General features: G+C 41.9%; 1 protein-coding gene across 1 annotated transcript in view; it reads right to left on the reverse strand.

Moving 5' to 3' along the window:
* The window catches only part of LOC311125815 (integrin alpha-11-like), a gene marked incomplete at its 3' end in the record, with an annotated part of 39,411 nt that overhangs the window by 12,491 nt on the left and 5,889 nt on the right, over positions 1–21,031 (reverse strand). Inside the window, exon 2 of the mRNA XM_084199847.1 lies at positions 17,453–17,564. Coding sequence (XP_084055973.1) covers positions 17,453–17,564 — 112 coding nt within the window. The remainder of the gene's footprint in view (positions 1–17,452; positions 17,565–21,031) is intronic.

The following is a 21,031-nucleotide window of genomic DNA, read 5'->3' on the forward strand; positions in this document are numbered from 1 at the left end:
AGCAATTCACTCACCAGGGCAGAGGTGTCCCAAAGGGAAGGGACAACATTTACATTTAACATTTACATTTTAGTCATTTAGCAGGCGCTCTTATCCAGAGCGACATGCAGGAGCAATTAGGGTTTAAGTGCCTTGCTCAAGGGCACATCGAGAGATTTTACCCGCTAGGCTAACTGCCAACACTTGACACCCCATTTATAGCAAAACCAGACCTCCACCAATGTACTGCCTGGAGTTATGGGTCAACCACATGAACCTCTGTAGTTTCATAACATGTCTCCATCACATTGTTCCATGATTTAAACATTTTAGATGTGTGGTATACAAAATGGTGGTATAATGGTTACCTTAGCAAAACATGACACTTGACATCAACATCCTCAGTCATCTAAAACAACTATGATAGCTTGACTTGAGATTATGACATCATGCAATATTCAATTAGTAAACTGATATCATAAGTGCAGGTTATGTCAACTGAAACAGAAGCTTTGTATGTCACTGAATGTTTGAATAAGGTAATGTTTGAATAAGGTAATGTTTGAATAAGGTAATGTTTGAGTAAGGTAATGTTTGAGTAAGGTAATGTTTGAATAAGGTAATGTTTGAATAAGGTAATGTTTGAATAAGGTAATGTTTGAATAAGGTGATGTTTGAATAAGGTGATGTTTGAATAAGGTAATGTTTGAATAAGGTAATGTTTGAGTAAGGTACCTTAATAGCACTGACTTTGCTGATAGCTACTTTATTGAGGAAAAATGTATACTGAACAAAAATATAAATGCAACATGTAAAGTGTTGGTCTCATGTTTCATGAGCTGAAATAAATAATCCCAGAAATGTTCCATTTGCACAAAAAGCTTATTTCTCTCAAATGTTGTGCACACATTTGTTTACATCCCTGTTAGTGAGCATTTCTCCTTTTCCAAGATAATAATAATATAATAATATGCCATTTAGCAGACGCTTTTATCCAATGCGACTTACAGTCATGCGTGCATACTTTTTTGTGTATGGGTGGTCCCGGGGATCGAATCCACTACCTTGGCGTTACAAGCGTCGTGCTCTACCAGCTGAGCTACAGAGGACCACTTGACAGGTGTGGCATATCAAGAAGCTGATTAAACAGCATGATCATTACACAGGTGCACCTTGTGCTGGGGACAATAAAAGGCCACTCTAAAATGTGCAGTTTTGTCACACAACACAATGCCACAGATGTCTGAAGTTTTGAGGGACCATGCAATTGGCATGCTCCTGCAGGAATGTCCACCAGAGCTGTTACTAAAGAATTGAATGTTAATTTCTCTACCATAAGCGTCATTTTAGAGAATTTGGCAGGAAGTCCAACCTGCCTCACAACCGCAGACCACGTGTAACCATGCCAGCACAGGACCTCCACATCTTGCTTCTTCACCTGCGGGATCGTCTGTGACCAGCCACCCTGGACAGCTGATGAAACTGAGTAGTATTTATGTCTGTAATAAAGCCCTTTTGTGGGGAAAAACTCATTCTGATTGGCTGGGCATGGCTCCCCAGTGGGTGGGCCTATGCCCTCCCAGGCCCACTCATGGCTGCACCCCTACCCAGTCGTGAAATCCATAGATTAGGGCCTAATTCATTTATTTCAAATGACTGATTTCCTTATATGAACTGTAACTCATTTAAATTATATGTTTGTTCAGTATGCTTACTATTTACATTTGTTTTACATTTTAGTCATTTAGCAGATGCTCTTATCCAGAGCGACTTACAGTTAGTGAGTGCTACATTTTCATACTGGCCCCCCGTGGGAAATGAACCCACAACCCTGGCGTTGCAAGCGTCATGCTCTACCAACTGAGCTACAGGGGACTACTATGACTGAGATATGTGATTATCCCACCTAGCTATCTTAAGATGAACGCACTAACTGTAAGTCACTCTGGATAAGAGCGTCTGCTAAATGACTTAATATGTATCATGTAGGGAAATGTTTATGGAGGAAATGTTGAGAAATATGACTTAAAACTAAAAGATTACTCAGCTTTTTTCAAAAAGTATCAAATGTCACAAATGTACATTGCATTTATTTACATTGAAAATATAGCATCAAAATATATGCAACAATTCAGACCGTAGCCAAAGAGTGAAGCTGTTAACTGGGCTGCATAGACAGTCTATGGCAGCCAGACTAAGACACGTGGTGAGGGGACTGCGTCTGGGACCAACTGTCCAAGTCTCACAGACTCTGGAAATGATTTTCACCTCTGGAGCTCCAGCAGTGCTCATATTTTCATAGCTATTAATATCATGATTATTGCTGAAGTTACTGCTGTCCTTTGGCACAGTGTGATACTGTAGATTGAGAAAGTTCAGACCGGGACAGGGCTACCTTCAGAGAAAGGGGACCATTGTTTCCCTTTGACTTGAAGGTCTCCTTTAACTCCCAGTCAGTTTCATGAAGAGCTGTTAAGACAATCATCGCTGAACATTCATTAGGGTCAAACGCTAGCCATGTAGCATCTTTGCGGATACGGTAATGGTGTTAAACGAAATAACCTGACCCTAAATGGACTGCCAGGACGTATTCTCCCACAGTTACTGAGGAATGCAGGATTTGGTATTTGTGGAAGCACCATACTAGAGCCGAAGACATTAATGCGCTAATGTCTTTCACATTTGGAGGAGGAAGGAAAGACGTTCATGCCGCGAAACCGTACCTCTGCCCTAAACACGGGTCTGCGTGCAACTTCAATGACATAGCTCTCTCATCACATTCCATGTGCGTACGTAGACAGGATCTGAACGGCTTTGGCCCAAATTTGCCAATCCCAAAAGTAGTAGTACTCAGCAACTTGCACTCTATGTTTCATAAGAGCTCTGTCAAGTCATTACATAACCTAATAACTCTGCGGTAAGATTAAAATCTTTCAACCAAGACGTCCAGACCAACTTTAAGCAAAAAGGACATAAGATACGTGCTGTAGGTTTCCCGGATCTAGATTAAGCATAGTCCTGGACTAAAAAGCTTGCTCCATGTAGAATATTGTAGAAGTGTTCACACAATGCAGATGTCAAAAACTATACAGTCAAGTTTTTTGCTTTGTCCTTCAGCTTCAACAGCTTCAGTTTCAACTTTCAATGAAAGCTGAAGGTTCAGATAACAGACAACAGTATTTAAACCGAATGTCTGAAGATTGGCTGAGGAGTGGCTGAGGATTGGCTGAGGAGTGGCTGAGGATTGGCTGAGGAGTGGCTGAGGATTGGCTGAGGATTGGCTGAGGAGTGGCTGAGGATTGGCTGAGGATTGGCTGAGGAGAGGCTGAGGAGTGGCTGAGGATTGGCTGAGGAGTGGCTGAGGATTGGCTGAGGATTGGCTGAGGATTGGCTGAGGATTGGCTGAGGAGGGGCTAAGGATTGGCTGAGGAACAGATGATGAACAGCTGAGGAACGGCTGAGGAGTGGCTGAGGATTGGCTGAGGAGGGTCTGTGGATTGGCTGAGGATTGGCTGAGGAGGGTCTGTGGATTGGCTGAGGATTGGCTGAGGAGGGGCTGAGGATTGGCTGAGGAGAGGCTGAGGAACAGATGATGAACACCTGAGGAACAGCTGAGGAGTGGCTGAGGATTGGCTGTGGATTGGCTGAGGAGTGGCTGAGGATTGGCTGAGGAGGGGCTGAGGATTGGCTGAGGAGGGTCTGTGGATTGGCTGAGGAGTGGCTGAGGATTGGCTGAGGAGGGGCTGTGGATTGGCTGAGGAGTGGCTGAGGATTGGCTGAGGAGGGTCTGTGGATTGGCTGAGGAGTGGCTGAGGATTGGCTGAGGAACAGATGATGAACAGCTGAGGAACGGCTGAGGAGTGGCTGAAGATTGGCTGAGGAGGGGCTGAGGAACAGATGATGAACAGCTGAGGAACGGCTGAGGAGTGGCTGAGGAAAGGCTGAAGAACTCCCTGCATCTCTAAGTGTTGCGTGACTCGTGACCACGCCAAGGTGGAATGTCAGGTCTCAGCTGGAGCGACCTGGTGCCATGGCAGGAAAACAAACAGAGGGAAGAGAGAGTGGGAGGTGTGGAGGAGAAACCGGTATGTGGGCCCATTTATCCACACAACGCTCTCACATGGGGCTACTCTTGTGGCCTCTCCAGAGAGTGGCTGCTCTATCAGAATGTTTAAAGATCACACAGTCCCGGACGGACACGTTGGACAAACAGATATTCTTGAAATGGCTACCTTTCCCCATGTTGACATGTTATTCAAGGACAGCATCTGTCAGTTGACGTTTGAAGGATGCCTCAACACTTTAGTGTCCGTTCACTCTAAGGTTAAAAGACGTGGAAAGAGTCGGGTCACACTTTATTTGGACAGTCCCATATAGATGATCTACAGATGGTCATACTATCAACAAACTATCTGTTGATGATAAGCAACTGCTTGGACTTGGTTAGAAAGAGTAGATACGGCAAATATCCTCCGTGTTATTACACTTTCTCAAGAAACTATAGACTGGAAAAAAAACTGAAGTCAGCAGAAGATTCCCAAGATACTGTAAGAAAGTAATGCTTTTTTCCACAGAATCTCCACAGAAAACCCATGGTTCCACAGACACTTTATTGCATTGTCCCGAGAAGGGTTCTTGCTCAAGCCATTCTACTGGCAAATAGAGATCAGGTAGTGCTATTTTCTGCTGTTAGTCCTCAGGAAGGCGATCTCTGAACTTTCTGGGTCATAAAAGGCTCATTTATAGAGTCATTTCCAAGCTGAGTCTGAGACTGTGATGTTGTTCCTATCCAAATACCAAGCTGAGCTTTCCAGAAAATCAGACAGCTCTTTGTAAGACTGGAAAAGTCAACAGAGCTATGGTATTTGGCACAGAGGCTAATGGGCAATGTCATTCGTTGTTTCAATTTAAATTCCTTTGAACGTTCCCCCAAAGTGAAAGTCCTTGACTGGAAACCATCATGTAGCTGAAACCTTATAATGACTCTTCATGATTCAATATTCAGTTAAAATACATAAATTAGATGAAAAATTGACTTGCCAGTCTTAAAGTAAATCAATATAAATTATGCAAACAATACCGTACAAACTGTAACATTAGTCTCAAAGACAATATTTCTTAACTGCCTGCGCTGCTCACAATTTCCTAGCAATGCAGTACATTTCTCCACAAATCATGGTCATGATCACAGATACTGTCTCAGCCTCCAGTATCTATGCTGCAATAGTCTATGTGCGGGGGGCTAGGGTCAGTCTGTTCTATCTGGTGTTATTCTCCTACTTATCCGGTGTCCTGTGTGAATTTAAGTATGCTCCCTCTAATTTTCCCTATTTCCCTCTCTCCCTCCCCTCCCGGAGGACCTGAGCCTTAGGACCATGCCTCAGGACTACATTTACATTTACGTCATTTAGCAGACGCTCTTATCCAGAGCGACTTACAAATAGGACTACCTGGCCTGATGACTCCTGGCTGTCCCCAGTCCACCTGGTCATGCTGCTTCTCCAGTTTCCACTCTTCTGCCTGTGGCTATGGAACCCTGACCTGTTCACCGGACGTGCTGCCTTGTCCCAGACCTGCTGTTTTCAACTCTCTCTCTCTACCGCACCTACTATTTCAACCTCTAAATGCCTGGCTATGAAAAGCCAAGTGACATTTACTCCTGATGTACTGACCTGTTGCAACCTCTACAACCACTGTGATTATTATTTGACCCTGCTGGTCATCTATGAACGTTTGAACAAAATCTGTCCTTAATGGCCATGTACTGTTATAATCTCCACCTAGCACAGCCAGAAGTGGACTGGCCCCCACTCAGAGCCTGGTTCCTCTCTAGGTTTCTTCCTAAGTTTCTGCCTTTCTAGGGAGTTTTTCCTAGCCACCGTGCTTCTACATCTGTATTGCTTGCTGTTTGAGGTTTTAGGCTGGGTTTCTGTATAGCACTTTGTGACATCTGCTGATGTAAATAGGGCTTTATACAGTGGGGAAAAAAAGTATTTAGTCAGCCACCAATTGTGCAAGTTCTCCCACTTAAAAAGATGAGAGAGGCCTGTAATTTTCATCATAGGTACACGTCAACTATGAAAGACAAATTGAGAATTTTTTTTCCAGAAAATCACATTGTAGGATTTTTAATGAATTTATTTGCAAATTATGGTGGAAAATAAGTATTTGGTCACCTACAAACAAGCAAGATTTCTGGCTCACACAGACCTGTAACTTCTTCTTTAAGAGGCTCCTCTGTCCTCCACTCGTTACCTGTATTAATGGCACCTGTTTGAACTTGTTATCAGTATAAAAGACACCTGTCCACAACCTCAAACAGTCACACTCCAAACTCCACTATGGCCAAGACCAAAGAGCTGTCAAAGGACACCAGAAACAAAATTGTAGACCTGCACCAGGCTGGGAAGACTGAATCTGCAATAGGTAAGCAGCTTGGTTTGAAGAAATCAACTGTGGGAGCAATTATTAGGAAATGGAAGACATACAAGACCACTGATAATCTCCCTCGATCTGGGGCTCCACGCAAGATCTCACCCCGTGGGGTCAAAATGATAACAAGAACGGTGAGCAAAAATCCCAGAACCACACGGGGGGACCTAGTGAATGACCTGCAAAGAGCTGGGACCAAAGTAACAAAGCCTACCATCAGTAACACACTACGCCGCCAGGGACTCAAATCCTGCAGTGCCAGACGTGTCCCCCTGCTTAAGCCAGTACATGTCCAGGCCCGTCTGAAGTTTGCTAGAGTGCATTTGGATGATCCAGAAGAGGATTGGGAGAATGTCATATGGTCAGATGAAACCAAAATATAACTTTTTGGTAAAAACTCAACTCGTCGTGTTTGGAGGACAAAGAATGCTGAGTTGCATCCAAAGAACACCATACCTACTGTGAAGCATGGGGGTGGAAACATCATGCTTTGGGGCTGTTTTTCTGCAAAGGGACCAGGACGACTGATCCGTGTAAAGGAAAGAATGAATGGGAACATGTATCGTGAGATTTTGAGTGAAAACCTCCTTCCATCAGCAAGGGCATTGAAGATGAAACGTGGCTGGGTCTTTCAGCATGACAATGATCCCAAACACACCGCCCGGGCAACGAAGGAGTGGCTTCGTAAGAAGCATTTCAAGGTCCTGGAGTGGCCTAGCCAGTCTCCAGATCTCAACCCCATAGAAAATCTTTGGAGGGAGTTGAAAGTCCGTGTTGCCCAGCGACAGCCCCAAAACATCACTGCTCTAGAGGAGATCTGCATGGAGGAATGGGTCAAAATACCAGCAACAGTGTGTGAAAACCTTGTGAAGACTTACAGAAAACGTTTGACCTGTGTCATTGCCAACAAAGGGTATATAACAAAGTATTGAGAAACTTTTGTTATTGACCAAATACTTATTTTCCACCATAATTTGCAAATAAATTCATTAAAAATCCTACAATGTGATTTTCTGGATTTTCTTTTCTCATTTTGTCTGTCATAGTTGACGTGTACCCATGATGAAAATTACAGGCCTCTCTCATCTTTTTAAGTGGGAGAACTTGCACAATTGGTGGCTGACTAAATACTTTTTCCCCCCACTGTAAATAAAATTGTATTGATTGATTGAGACAGACACACAGACAGCCAGCCAGACAGACAGACATGCATTGACACACAGACACACAGACAGACACACCGACAGACACACAGACAGACAGACAGACAGACAGACAGACACACAGCCAGACAGACAGACAGACAGACACACAGACAGACAGACAGACAGACAGACAGACAGACAGACAGACAGACAGACAGACAGACAGACAGACACACAGCCAGCCAGACAGACAGACAGACACACAGCCAGACAGACAGACAGACAGACAGACAGACAGACAGACAGACATTGACACACAGACACACCGACAGACACACAGACAGACACACAGACAGACAGGCACACCGACAGGCACACCGACAGACACACAGACAGACACACAGCCAGACAGACAGCCAGACAGACAGACACACAGCCAGACAGACACACAGACATACACACAGACAGACAGACAGACAGACAGACAGACAGACAGACAGACAGACAGACAGACAGACAGACAGACAGACAGACAGACAGACAGACACACAGACACACAGACAGACACACAGACAATGTACACAGTAACACCTATTAGAACAGTGAAAGTCTCCCCTCTCAGGTCACCCATGCTGCCACAGCCTGCCACAAGGTGTCATGACGTTGGTGAACACACACGGTTCTCCAACGGGTAGCCGTCTGCTACATCAAAGACACACGTCAACATTGAAAAAAACTCAACTTCAGTACCACTTCTCAAACCTTCACTACCCGCTGAATTCTTGGCATCACAGACTCATTCATCAACCCTTGAAAAAAGGCCAAGACTGGGACCCCCACGACATTTGCACAATGCGAGCTGTGTTAACTGGGGGTCTGCTTCCCACATCACATGCATGCTGCTGCGTTCAGGTTTCAGCTGATTGATATCTGGGGCAGTGGTCTGGGTGTTGGGGGTCTTGGACTAAACACATGCCAGCTCAACCTCTGTGTAGTGACCAGAGAGTGGATTCCTGAGTGGCACGCAACGCTGATAAGTCTACCCAACACTAACCATCTAGTAGACGTCTACCAAACACTAACCATCTAGTGGACTTCCACCAAACACTATCCATCTAGTGGACGTCTACCAAACACTAACCATCTAGTGGACATTACTGAAAGCCAAGAGGGATTGCCAACCACCACCACCAAGAAGAAGAAGAAGAAGAAGAAGAAGAAGAAGAAGAAGAAGAATTGGATACAATGTTACAATCCTTTAAAGAGATGACTGTATTAATTCATCAAGCACTGAATGTTGCAAATGTTTCTCTAACTGTGTGTAGTTATGTAGGACAATCATTACAGAAGTTGGTAGACATCCAGTGTTATCTAGTCATATTTGTGTCTCATGGGCTAGCAAATACAAAGATCAGTGATGGCAAAAATGTCCTCAAGATTCATGTGAAATTATTCAAATCAAACCTAAGTAATGCTACCACAAAACATTCCTAAGCACCATTTCATTGATTAAGTATGCTGACAACAGTTGTGAGGAAACATTCCTCCCAGGTTCCGTTCTGGTCCGTCAACCTGGCTGACACACTAAGATGATGTGAAAGCAGTCTTCAGGCTGCTGTTTGCTATACGCAGTAACATTGGCCTTGAACAGACGGAATAATTCTGTCTTCCGCCTCGCGATGAAGCAGAGAGAAGCTCACACACTCCCTTCAGATCCTTGGACTCCTTTGCCTCACAAACCACTGCTGCCTAGCTAGTGTTGCCAACCTCCCTCCCACCATCACCATTGAAACACTCACCCCGCTATGCTCCTGAAATCAGTAAATAACTGGGTTGGCTGTGGGCCGGCCTGGGAGCTGCTATCAGACACACCACTAGCGTTTGCTGGCCCAGAGTCCTTAGCGCCTCTGAACGTAATTTGTGAACAGAGTGCTCACCGATTTTACACGTAGAATCCCGTGAAAAATTGAGCGGGATTCTAAAGCGGGTTGTACCTAAAAACCTTTTTATTACAGTGCTAACGTGTTATTACAGTGTTATTCAGCCTTTATTAACGTGTTATTACAGTGTTATCCAGCCTTTATTAACATGTAACTAATGTGTAGTTACTGTGGAACAATCTCTGATGTTTTAGCGTAACCCCCTAGCGAAGGTAGAACCATGTCTTTTCTAGTTAATCCGAACAAAAGTTTCCTCAGTTTAACAACCAGTCATTTTGATTATAGTTCCACAGCATTCGGCAGACAAACGCTAGATCCACATTCGGTGCGATATGTGCAAGCCTTAAGAGAGTCTTTATAGTAGGGAAGTGGGTCATAGTGGTTACAGTTTGTTATTACAGTGTTATCCAGCCTTTTAACGTGTTATTACAGTGTTATCCAGCCTTTATTAATATGTTATTACAGTGTTATCCAGCCTTTATTAACGTGTTATTACAGGGTTATCCAGCCTTTATTAACGTGTTATTACAGTGTTATCCAGCCTTTATTAATATGTTATTACAGTGTTATCCAGCCTTTTAACGTGTTATTACAGGGTTATCCAGCCTTTATTAACGTGTTATTACAGTGTTATCCAGCCTTTATTAATATGTTATTACAGTGTTATCCAGCCTTTATTAATATGTTATTACAGTGTTATCCAGCCTTTATTAACGTGTTATTACAGGGTTATCCAGCCTTTATTAACGTGTTATTACAGTGTTATCCAGCCTTTATTAATATGTTATTACAGTGTTATCCAGCCTTTATTAACGTGTTATTACAGGGTTATCCAGCCTTTATTAACGTGTTATTACAGTGTTATCCAGCCTTTTAACGTGTTATTACAGTGTTATCCAGCCTTTATTAACGTGTTATTACAGGGTTATCCAGCCTTTATTAACGTGTTATTACAGTGTTATCCAGCCTTTATTAATATGTTATTACAGTGTTATCCAGCCTTTATTAACGTGTTATTACAGGGTTATCCAGCCTTTATTAACGTGTTATTACAGTGTTATCCAGCCTTTTAACGTGTTATTACAGGGTTATCCAGCCTTTATTAACGTGTTATTACAGTGTTATCCAGCCTTTATTAATATGTTATTACAGTGTTATCCAGCCTTTATTAACGTGTTATTACAGGGTTATCCAGCCTTTATTAACATGTTATTACAGTGTTATCCAGCCTTTATTAACGTGTTATTACAGTGTTATCCAGCCTTTATTAACGTGTTATTACAGGGTTATCCAGCCTTTATTAAAAGGTTTCCTCAGTTTAACAACCAGTCATTTTAATTATAGTTCCACAGCATTACACTTGAAAAACAGTATGAAAATATAATGTTGTAAACCCTGGAAGGACTTCCATGAATCCCATTCCAAACTGTATTACGCCTGGAGCCATTTTGTTTATAAAGAACACAGCCAAAGTTGTTGTGCCTCATTCCAATATGTCTGTGTTTATCTGTCCCAGCGGACAGTTACCTCAGACGTGTGAGTCCTCTCTTGAGAGCTATATTCTGCAAGTCAACCTCATCAGACCTTTTCCATGGGACAAGTTGGCATGGTAGGCTGAGCAGCATTCTACGCCAAAAATACATTGGACTTTCAGCGTTTCTGTGGGTTTGTACCTGACAGTGTCCCAAGCATAATGTTAAGTGAACACGTCGATCATGTCGACCAAGAATGTGTACTTCATATTGTGATGCTTGGCTGCCATGGTTGGCCTGCCATTTCATGCTCTTCAGAGCATCTGATTAAACCCCACTGAGTCCAGTCCAGTGACACCAACTGCAGTCGCTCTACTTCATCTTGTAGCTCCAACTAGCACCATGGTAACACATACTGCTCCCTATCCTGTCTCGTTGCAGCGCAGACACACACAAAACACTTTCTATCTCATTAACGCACACACACAAACAAACACACACACACACACACACACACACACACACACACACACACACACACACACACACACACACACACACACACACACACACACACACACACAGCAAGATAGCATGGGTGAGTTGCCAAGAACAGACATAAAATACCATATCTAAATCACCATGGGGCTGTATACACACTTCCATATAATTAACTGCACTGTATTTCCTCCAAACACTAGTGCCATTGTATTGGGAAACCTGTACTCGGTGAACCAAGGGTCAACTCCTATATTGACTGGGCTGGCCACTGTTCCTCCCAATGCGGGAAACCAGATAGGTAGCTATACTAAACATATTGCCTGTAGACATTAATTCTTCTCCATATTCTGCAGTATGTGTGTAAAATATTCTCCATAGGGTACAGTATGTGTGTAAAGTCTTCTCCATAGCGTACATTATGTGTTTAAAGTCTTCTCCATAGTGTACAGTATGTGTTTAAAGTATTCTCCATAGGGTACAGTATGTGTGTAAAGTCTTCTCCATAGGGTACAGTATGTGTGTAAAGTATTCTCCATAGGGTACAGTATGTGTGTAAAGTATTCTCCATAGGGTACAGTATGTGTGTAAAGTATTCTCCATAGGGTACAGTATGTGTGTAAAGTCTTCTCCATAGGGTACAGTATGTGTTTAAAGTATTATCAATAGGGTACAGTATGTGTGTAAAGTCTTCTCCATAGGGTATAGTATGTGTGTAAAGTCTTCTCCATAGGGTACAGTATGTGTTTAAAGTCTTCTCCATAGGGTACAGTATGTGTTTAAAGACTTCTCCATAGGGTACATTATGTGTTTAAAGTATTCTCCATAGGGTACAGTATGTGTTTAAAGTCTTCTCCATAGGGTACAGTATGTGTGTAAAGTCTTCTCCATAGGGTACACTATGTGTGTAAAGACTTCTCCATAGGGTACATTATGTGTTTAAAGTATTCTCCATAGGGTACAGTATGTGTGTAAAGTATTCTCCATATTCTGCAGTATGTGTGTAAAGTCTTCTCTATAGGGTACAGTATGTGTGTAAAGTATTCTACATAGGGTACAGTATGTGTGTAAAGTATTCTCCATAGGGTACAGTATGTGTGTAAAGACTTCTCCATAGGGTACATTATGTGTTTAAAGTCTTCTCCATAGGGTACATTATGTGTTTAAAGTATTCTCTATAGGGTACAGTATGTGTGTAAAGTCTTCTCCATAGGGTACAGTATGTGTTTAAAGTATTCTCCATAGGGTACATTATGTGTGTAAAGTCTTCTCCATAGGGTACAGTATGTGTGTAAAGTCTTCTCCATATGGTATAGTATGTATGTAAAGTATTCTCCATAGGGTACAGTATGTGTTTAAAGTCTTCTCCATAGGGTACAGTATGTGTTTAAAGTATTATCAATAGGGTACAGTATGTGTGTAAAGTCTTCTCCATAGGGTATAGTATGTGTGTAAAGTCTTCTCTATAGGGTACAGTATGTGTTTAAAGTCTTCTCCATAGGGTACAGTATGTGTTTAAAGACTTCTCCATAGGGTACATTATGTGTTTAAAGTCTTCTCCATAGGGTACAGTATGTGTTTAAAGTATTCTCCATAGGGTACAGTATGTGTGTAAAGTCTTCTCCATAGGGTACAGTATGTGTGTAAAGACTTCTCCATAGGGTACATTATGTGTTTAAAGTATTCTCCATATTCTGCAGTATGTGTGTAAAGTCTTCTCTATAGGGTACAGTATGTGTGTAAAGTATTCTCCATAGGGTACAGTATGTGTGTAAAGTATTCTCCATAGGGTACAGTATGTGTGTAAAGACTTCTCCATAGGGTACATTATGTGTTTAAAGTCTTCTCCATAGGGTACATTATGTGTTTAAAGTATTCTCCATAGGGTACAGTATGTGTGTAAAGTCTTCTCCATAGGGTACAGTATGTGTGTAAAGTCTTCTCCATAGGGTACATGATGTGTGTAAAGTATTCTCCATAGGGTACAGTATGTGTGTAAAGTATTCTCCATAGGGTACAGTATGTGTGTAAAGTCTTATGTGTGTAAAGTATTATCCATAGGGTACAGTATGTGTGTAAAGTCTTCTCCATATGGTATAGTATGTATGTAAAGTATTCTCCATAGGGTACTGTATGTGTTTAAAGTCTTCTCCATAGGGTACAGTATGTGTTTAAAGACTTCTCCATAGGGTACAGTATGTGTGTAAAGTATTCTCCATAGGGTATAGTATGTGTGTAAAGTCTTCTCCATAGGGTACAGTATGTGTGTAAAGTCTTCTCCATAGGGTATAGTATGTGTGAAAAGTATTCTCCATAGGGTATAGTATGTGTGTAAAGTATTCTCCATAGGGTACAGTATGTGTGTAAAGTCTTCTCCATAGGGTATAGCATGTGTGTAAAGTCTTCTCCATAGGGTACAGTATGTGTTTAAAGTCTTCTCCATAGGGTACAGTATGTGTGTAAAGTATTCTCCATAGGGTACAGTATGTTTGTAAAGTATTCTCCATAGGGTACAGTATGTAGGTAAAGTATTTTCCATAGGGTACAGTATGTGTGTAAAGTATTATCCATAGGTTACAGTATGTGTGTAAAGTATTCCCCATATTCTACAGTATGTGTGTAAAGTCTTCTCCATAGGGTACAGTATGTGTGTAAAGTCTTCTCCATAGGGTACAGCATGTGTGTAAAGTATTCTCCATAGGGTACAGTATGTGTGTAAAGTATTTTCCATAGGGTACAGTATGTGTGTAAAGTATTCTCCATAGGGTACAGTATGTGTGTAAAGTATTCTCCATATTCTACAGTATGTGTGTAAAGTCTTCTCCATATTCTATAGTATGTGTGTAAAATATTCCTCATATTCTACAGTATGTGTGTAAAGTATTCCCCAAATTCTACATTATGTGTGTAAAGTCTTCTCCATATTCTACAGTATGTGTGTAAAGTATTCCCCATATTCTACAGTATGTGTGTAAAGTATTCCCCATATTCTACATTATGTGTGTAAAGTATTCCCCATATTCTACAGTATGTGTGTAAAGTCTTCTCCATATTCTACAGTATGTGTGTAAAGTCTCTCCATATTCTACAGTATGTGTGTGAAGTTGACCAGTTCAGCATTGTAGTGGATCCAGATCACTCAAGGATGCCAATGTACTGGTCTGTGGTAAACATTATGCAATGGCTGACACCCCTGCAATGCACACACGCACGCACACACCCACACGCAAATAAACGGGAGACACACACACACACACCATTCTGGTCTGAGGTAAGCCTGCTAATGATTTTCAGAACTACCACTGGTGGACAGAGAGAGGAGGTCTGTCTGGAGTAATTTCTATGGAGAACCTCTCTATTGAGTGATGTATGCTGAACCCAAATGTTATAGCGTAGGATCTCACGTGATCCTTTTCACGTTTGCAAAGTTAGGCTTTTAAAATGTTTTTGACACTGTATCAAATATTGTGTGCAGGTAAATTGCATTATATCACAAATACACCAAAATATAGATATACTTTGTCTGAGAGATTTAAACAGCAACAGTCCTGTAAAGAATAATACTGGAAATTAACATGTTTTGTTATTATTAAACAAGGGGAATGTATTAGACAAGGGGAATGTATTAGACAAGGGGAATGTATTAGACAAGGGGAATGTATTAGACAAGGGGAATGTGTTAGACAAGGGGAATGTGTTAGACAAGGGGAATATATTAGACAAGGGGAATGTATTAGACAAGGGGAATGTATTAGACAAGGTGGATATATTAGACAAGGGGAATGTATTAGACAAGGGGAATGTATTAGACAAGGGGAATGTATTAGACAAGGGGAATGTATTAGACAAGGGGAATGTATTAGACAAGGGGAATGTGTTCGACAAGGGGAATGTGTTCGACAAGGGGAATGTGTTCGACAAGGGGAATGTGTTCGACAAGGGGAATGTGTTCGACAAGGGGAATGTGTTAGACAAGGGGAATGTGTTCGACAAGGGGAATGTGTTCGACAAGGGGAATGTGTTCGACAAGGGGAATGTGTTAGACAAGGGGAATGTGTTAGACAAGGGGAATGTGTTAGACAAGGGGAATGTGTTAGACAAGGGGAATGTCCCCATGACAGTCTAATTTAGGGATGGGAAACCTGGGATTCAATGTCTGCTGGTTTTCTCTTTTGCATGGCACTTAATAACATATAAGATATGGTGGACATCCCTCATTTGCCGTCATTACTGCTTGATGGGCATGATTTCACAAGTGATAAGTTGCCAAACAAAGTAATCTGTCATCTCTTGACTAACAATTTATTTCCTATGCAATTCAGCAGAAATTCCATATCTCAAATGTATACTAAGCCCAATAATTACTTGTATTTTTCTGTACCGCCTGAAGTGAAACAAATTACACTTCAAAATACTTAATGATATATATCCCTCGGGAGAATTCCTTAGGCATAGATTACATTTTGATCACAATAACTGTGTATTTTGTGACTCAGAAATTGAAACAACAGACCATTTGTTTTTCCTTTGTGTTAACAGCAACACAAGTTTTCAAGATATACAACTTAAAAAATACAGAAATACAGCCGGTATAAAAAATACATGTATGACTGGTTAGAAACAAAAATCTTTCCAATAACCCATTTTACTAGAGATAATGCAACTTTCGGTATGATAATGGAAGATAAGAACACAGAATGTTCTATTGAATGTTGTGCTTATTTTGGGTACATTTCATATTCATAAAAGTAAATGCATAAAAACACAGCCTTTGCTTATTGTTTTTAGTAATAATTCCTAAATTGCTTTGATTCATTGAAATGTATAAGGGAAAGAACGTCGGCAAAAAGACTCCTGAAATGGATGATCGCATCCTAGTAGTTAGAAAGTGGTCCTCTGTAGCTCAGCTGGTAGAGCACGGCGCTTGTAACGATCCCCGGGACCACCCATACACAAAAAAAAAATTTATGCACGCATGACTGTAAGTCGCTTTGGATAAAAGCGTCTGCTAAATGGCATATTATTATTATGATTGAATTAGACAACCTATTAGAAGACCCCATAGCTTAAGATATGCCATATTTGTACCCTGTATTTTCTTTTCTTATTATTTATTTATTTTTGTATTTTGGTTTGTTTATTTAGTTATGTTGTATTGTGTGCTCTGTTTCCCACTGACTCTATGTATTTGTATATTGGTAATAATAAAACAATTAAATGACATACAAGAGCACATACCTGGTTTCCCAAGTTTAAATTGAATGAAAGGATGTGGATAAATGTGTGTGTTTGTGTGTGTGTGCGCGCACAGCAGCACACACAGCTGGAACTGGGAATTGCTCCAGTGTAGCCCTGGCCAGCAGATGTACAAAGAATGCCAGTGATGAATCCCCGTCACCGCAGTGCCAGTTGGCCTAATAACAGTGTGTATAACGAGTCAGGGTCTGCTATGAGGTAATATGATGAATGTGAAAAGTCCGGCTCAGGACCTACATTTGTGTTGCAAGGCACAAATCATGACAGGCAACTCCACACTATAGGAGAAAGGGCTTGCTATCTTTCCTGGCAATGAAATGGATACATCTCGCTGTCTGGTTCCAGAGTCCCGAGACAGACAGTAACAATGTTGTGTGTGTCAGCACTGGAAGATGTTGAACAGTAAAACTAGTTCCTCTTTTAACCATCGCTCTCTGCAACGTGATGAGGTTGTTGCCTCGGAATAGTTCAACAATACAGCCAAACAGATTCTCTCAGTCACTTCGGGATTGTTTGAAATTCACCTCGTCTTTTAGATTCTGAGACAGTCCTAAATGGACCTGGAGAGTCAGCAACCCAAGAGTTGTTTGTTTATTTAGCTATGTTTGGCTTAGCATTTCACATCACAGTGTTAAATAAAGGCTGTGGCAAGACCCCTGTTAGCTGTCCTAAAAGCACGCTTACAGTACCTCACCTCAAAGCACGTTCGTAATGTAAATAGTCCTCTTACCACTTCTGTCCCCCGGCAACGTGCTGCTGCACGGTGTATCCAAACTGGGCCTGCTTGGGACCCTTGATGATCCTGTAGTTCTTGGTGTCGATGTTGAAACCGTCATGGAGCCCTGGAAACAGACACAGCAAGGCAAACACATGCCATTAATAGCATGCTTGGACAGCACGTTATAAGTACTGGCTATGACAGACGCTTCGCCGGTGACCTGAAGTGCAGTGGAAAGATTTCATGGTGGTTAGAACATTAACGTCAGCCAAATTACACAAACTCAAAGCGATAGATGGGAAACAGGACATGCGTGGGTTTGAGACTTTCACCCAGCGGTACTAAGAGCATCATAGCTGTAATTTTGATGCTGACTTTGTAGCCATGGTGTGGGAGAAGGATACAGAGCTAGCATGCCAGAGAGGGTGTTGGTCTTGTCTCGATATTGAAAAACAGGCTACCGCTGATTCCTCTGAGCCAAGAAAACTATAGGATGTTTCCCTGGAATATTGCTAGGCCATGACACCTGGACTCCAGTACCTAGAGTACCTCTTACAGAAACAAACACAGCCATGGAGGTCTCGTGACGACATGTCAGAATGATAATCGTCTTCATTCCCCTCGTGCCTGTGAAGAGCCCTGGCCTTACCCTTCTCTCCCTGATCTCCTAGCTCACTGTAAACAGAGCCCTTGTCCCGAAGGCACGCCGATATTAACGCTGTAGGGGCTGTAGGTAAACAGTAGAGCTGTCAGTCACTGAGTTTGAATGACATTGCTCGGTCTGCGTGAGGGTGGGTGGAAGGGGTGGATGGATGGCTGAAGGTTTTGTGTGAGGACAGGCGGTAGTAGTCATATTGAGGTTCATTCATGTTAAAGTTTATAGTAGAGAACGCTGGATGTTGAAATCACGTAGCAGCTTACATGGATATGTACATCCTGCTCATTTAAATGGACATACTGTATACAAAGTACATTAAAGGAAAACTCCACCCAAAAACGATATACGCGATATCAGATTGTTAAAATCTACCACAGGTGCTGAGCTGAGAAAGATCAATAATTGCGACCGAGGTGCCTTCCCAGCTGTTTATTTCTGGTAGAGCAGAGCGTTTAAGCACTGTGGTGAAACCCTGATTAGACCATGTGGGAACAATAATTCACAGACAAGCCAAATTCATCACTAAGAACAAAAATCAAAGGACCGCAAACACAACTATGGGAACTGATCAAAAGACAGACCGGATTTGCGATAGTGTAGATTCATTCTCCTCACTTCCTTTGGACACTCAGAGCATTATGGGAAAATGCGATTCCCTTCTGGATCAAATTAAAACGCGTATCAGAGACAGTACTTTTTTTTTAGCTTTTCTCGCTCACGGAGTTAACCGAAATGGCTTATTAATGAAAACAATGTCATGTGGCTTTTTAATTTACACCAGAGGAAGCAAGCAGCAAGCACACGTTCGTTGAGGAGATGGAAGACATGAGGAGATCTTCCTCTTGACAGTGACGAGAAATCAGGATGGAAAACATAATCCTCTTCAATCTGACTTCCTTTCCATCTGTCTCATCACTCATCTGTCTTCTTCATCTCCAGCTGTATACAGTGTCTTCGTCTCAGCTCTCACACCCACTTTGTCTCTATATTGTATCCAGTGGAAGACAGATGTCTCGGCTACTGTAAGGTCAGGGTTTACAGTTGAGCTGATGTCGGAAATTAAGTGGACATATTTGATTACATTTTTTCTTGTCTGAGGTAAGGGGCTATTTGAGCCCCCTTGTGATGACAGTGACAGAACACTTCCTTGGAAGTAGAGCAGGAAACAGAGAGTGAAACAGAGAAGGACCAGGAGAAAAAAAGAGACAGCTTTAAAAGTAATCACGCTTAATGAGATACAGTCAGAACCCAGCCCAGTGAGCAGTCAGAGCCCAGCCCAGTGAGCAGTCAGAGCCCAGCCCAGTGAGCAGTCAGAACCCAGCCCATTGAGCAGTCAGAACCCAGCCCAGTTAGCAGTCAGAACCCAGCCCAGTGAGCAGTCAGAGCCCAGCCCAGTTAGCAGTCAGAACCCAGCCCAGTGAGCAGTCAGAACCCAGCCCAGTGAGCAGTCAGAACCCATCCCAGTGAGCTGAAGAGATGGATTTCATAGACCACACAAAAACAGACCCCAGGACAAGCCCCCTCTTCTCTTTGGATTTACGTCCATACAGCAGGGTCTATTCTGAATACCTTAAACCTTACTCTCAGTCCTCTCTATGCAGCTCTAAATCTGTTAGGCTCTGAGGGTCAAGTCAAGTGATCCTTTATTCTCTGCGGGATATTAATTTTGTTGCTGAGATCACAAGGTAAAAGCAACAACACCAGTTTATGAGGAGACATAACAAACAAATGGTTTCATAACAACTGACATAGAAAGTCAAAGTGTTAGCAGCAGCACTGAGAGGCAAACCAATGGTTCAGAGAGTATGTTACTAGCAGCAGCACTGAGAGGCAAACCAATGGTTCAGAGAGTATGTTGCTAGCAGCAGCACTGAGAGGCAAACCAATGGTTCAGAGAGTATGTTGCTAGCAGCAGCACTGAGAGGCAAACCAATGGTTCAGAGAGTATGTTGCTAGCAGCAGCACTGAGAGGCAAACCAATGGTTCAGAGAGTATGTTGCTAGCAGCAGCACTGAGAGGCAAACCAATGGTTCAGAGAGCATGTTGCTAGCAGCAGTTCAGGTATGGTTCTGTTGTGTATTGCTGATCATTTCTGTCAAGATTGGAGTAGCATGGAGAGCTGGTATATTATATAAATTGTTAGAGGCAAAAAATGGCCAAAGAAATTGTTATTTCTATTTGATGGACACAGTGCCTTCACAGAGAAAAGTGTGTATTGGACAAACAATGTCTGTTGGGACGTGACGTGAAATGGATTAGAACTGGTACTGCTGCTACTGGTAGTTAGTAGGGCCAGGACGATACCAGTATCGCAATATTTAAAATATTCAAACACGAAGCAGACCAAACTCTTCGGTCCAAACTCCTGTGCTATGTAAAATATTGTGTGCTATAGCTTGGAAAATAAATAAATGTGACTCTGGATGACAACATAATGATGTTTGTTTCCAACATTAGGGCTGTTTTCCTAAAGGACTTACATCTGATTTGTGTTTTGTTTCCTTGCCACGATACTAACGAGTATCGCATCCTAGTAGTTAGAAAGTGTTTTTTTATTTATTTTAATAGAAAGTAGGCTATACATTTGAAAGAAACATCATTCACTTGCAAGATGCTGTTAACAGTTCGGTTTCAATACCACGAATGTGTAAGTGGCTCTGGATAAGAGCGTCTGCTAAATGATGTAAATGTAAATGTAAATGAAAGAAGAGTATCAAAGTCAAAGCCAGGACAATACAAACAACCATTTCTTGGACTTTCATTTATGGCTTTAAAACCTTGGAAATATAGTACTGTCATGATTCAGTCTATAGAACAGTTTAATTTTTCACATTGACAGTTTTGCAGGAGATTACCTCTACTTTCAAGGCAACTGAAGGAATGTCTCAGCTATCGAACAGAGGAGAATTGAAATCCAATGAGAGCGCTGCAAC

The sequence above is a fragment of the Coregonus lavaretus genome, assembly GCF_964263955.1.
Source record: "Coregonus lavaretus genome assembly, contig: HAP1_SCAFFOLD_2344, whole genome shotgun sequence".
In the NCBI taxonomy this organism is placed as follows: Eukaryota; Metazoa; Chordata; class Actinopteri; order Salmoniformes; family Salmonidae; genus Coregonus; species Coregonus lavaretus.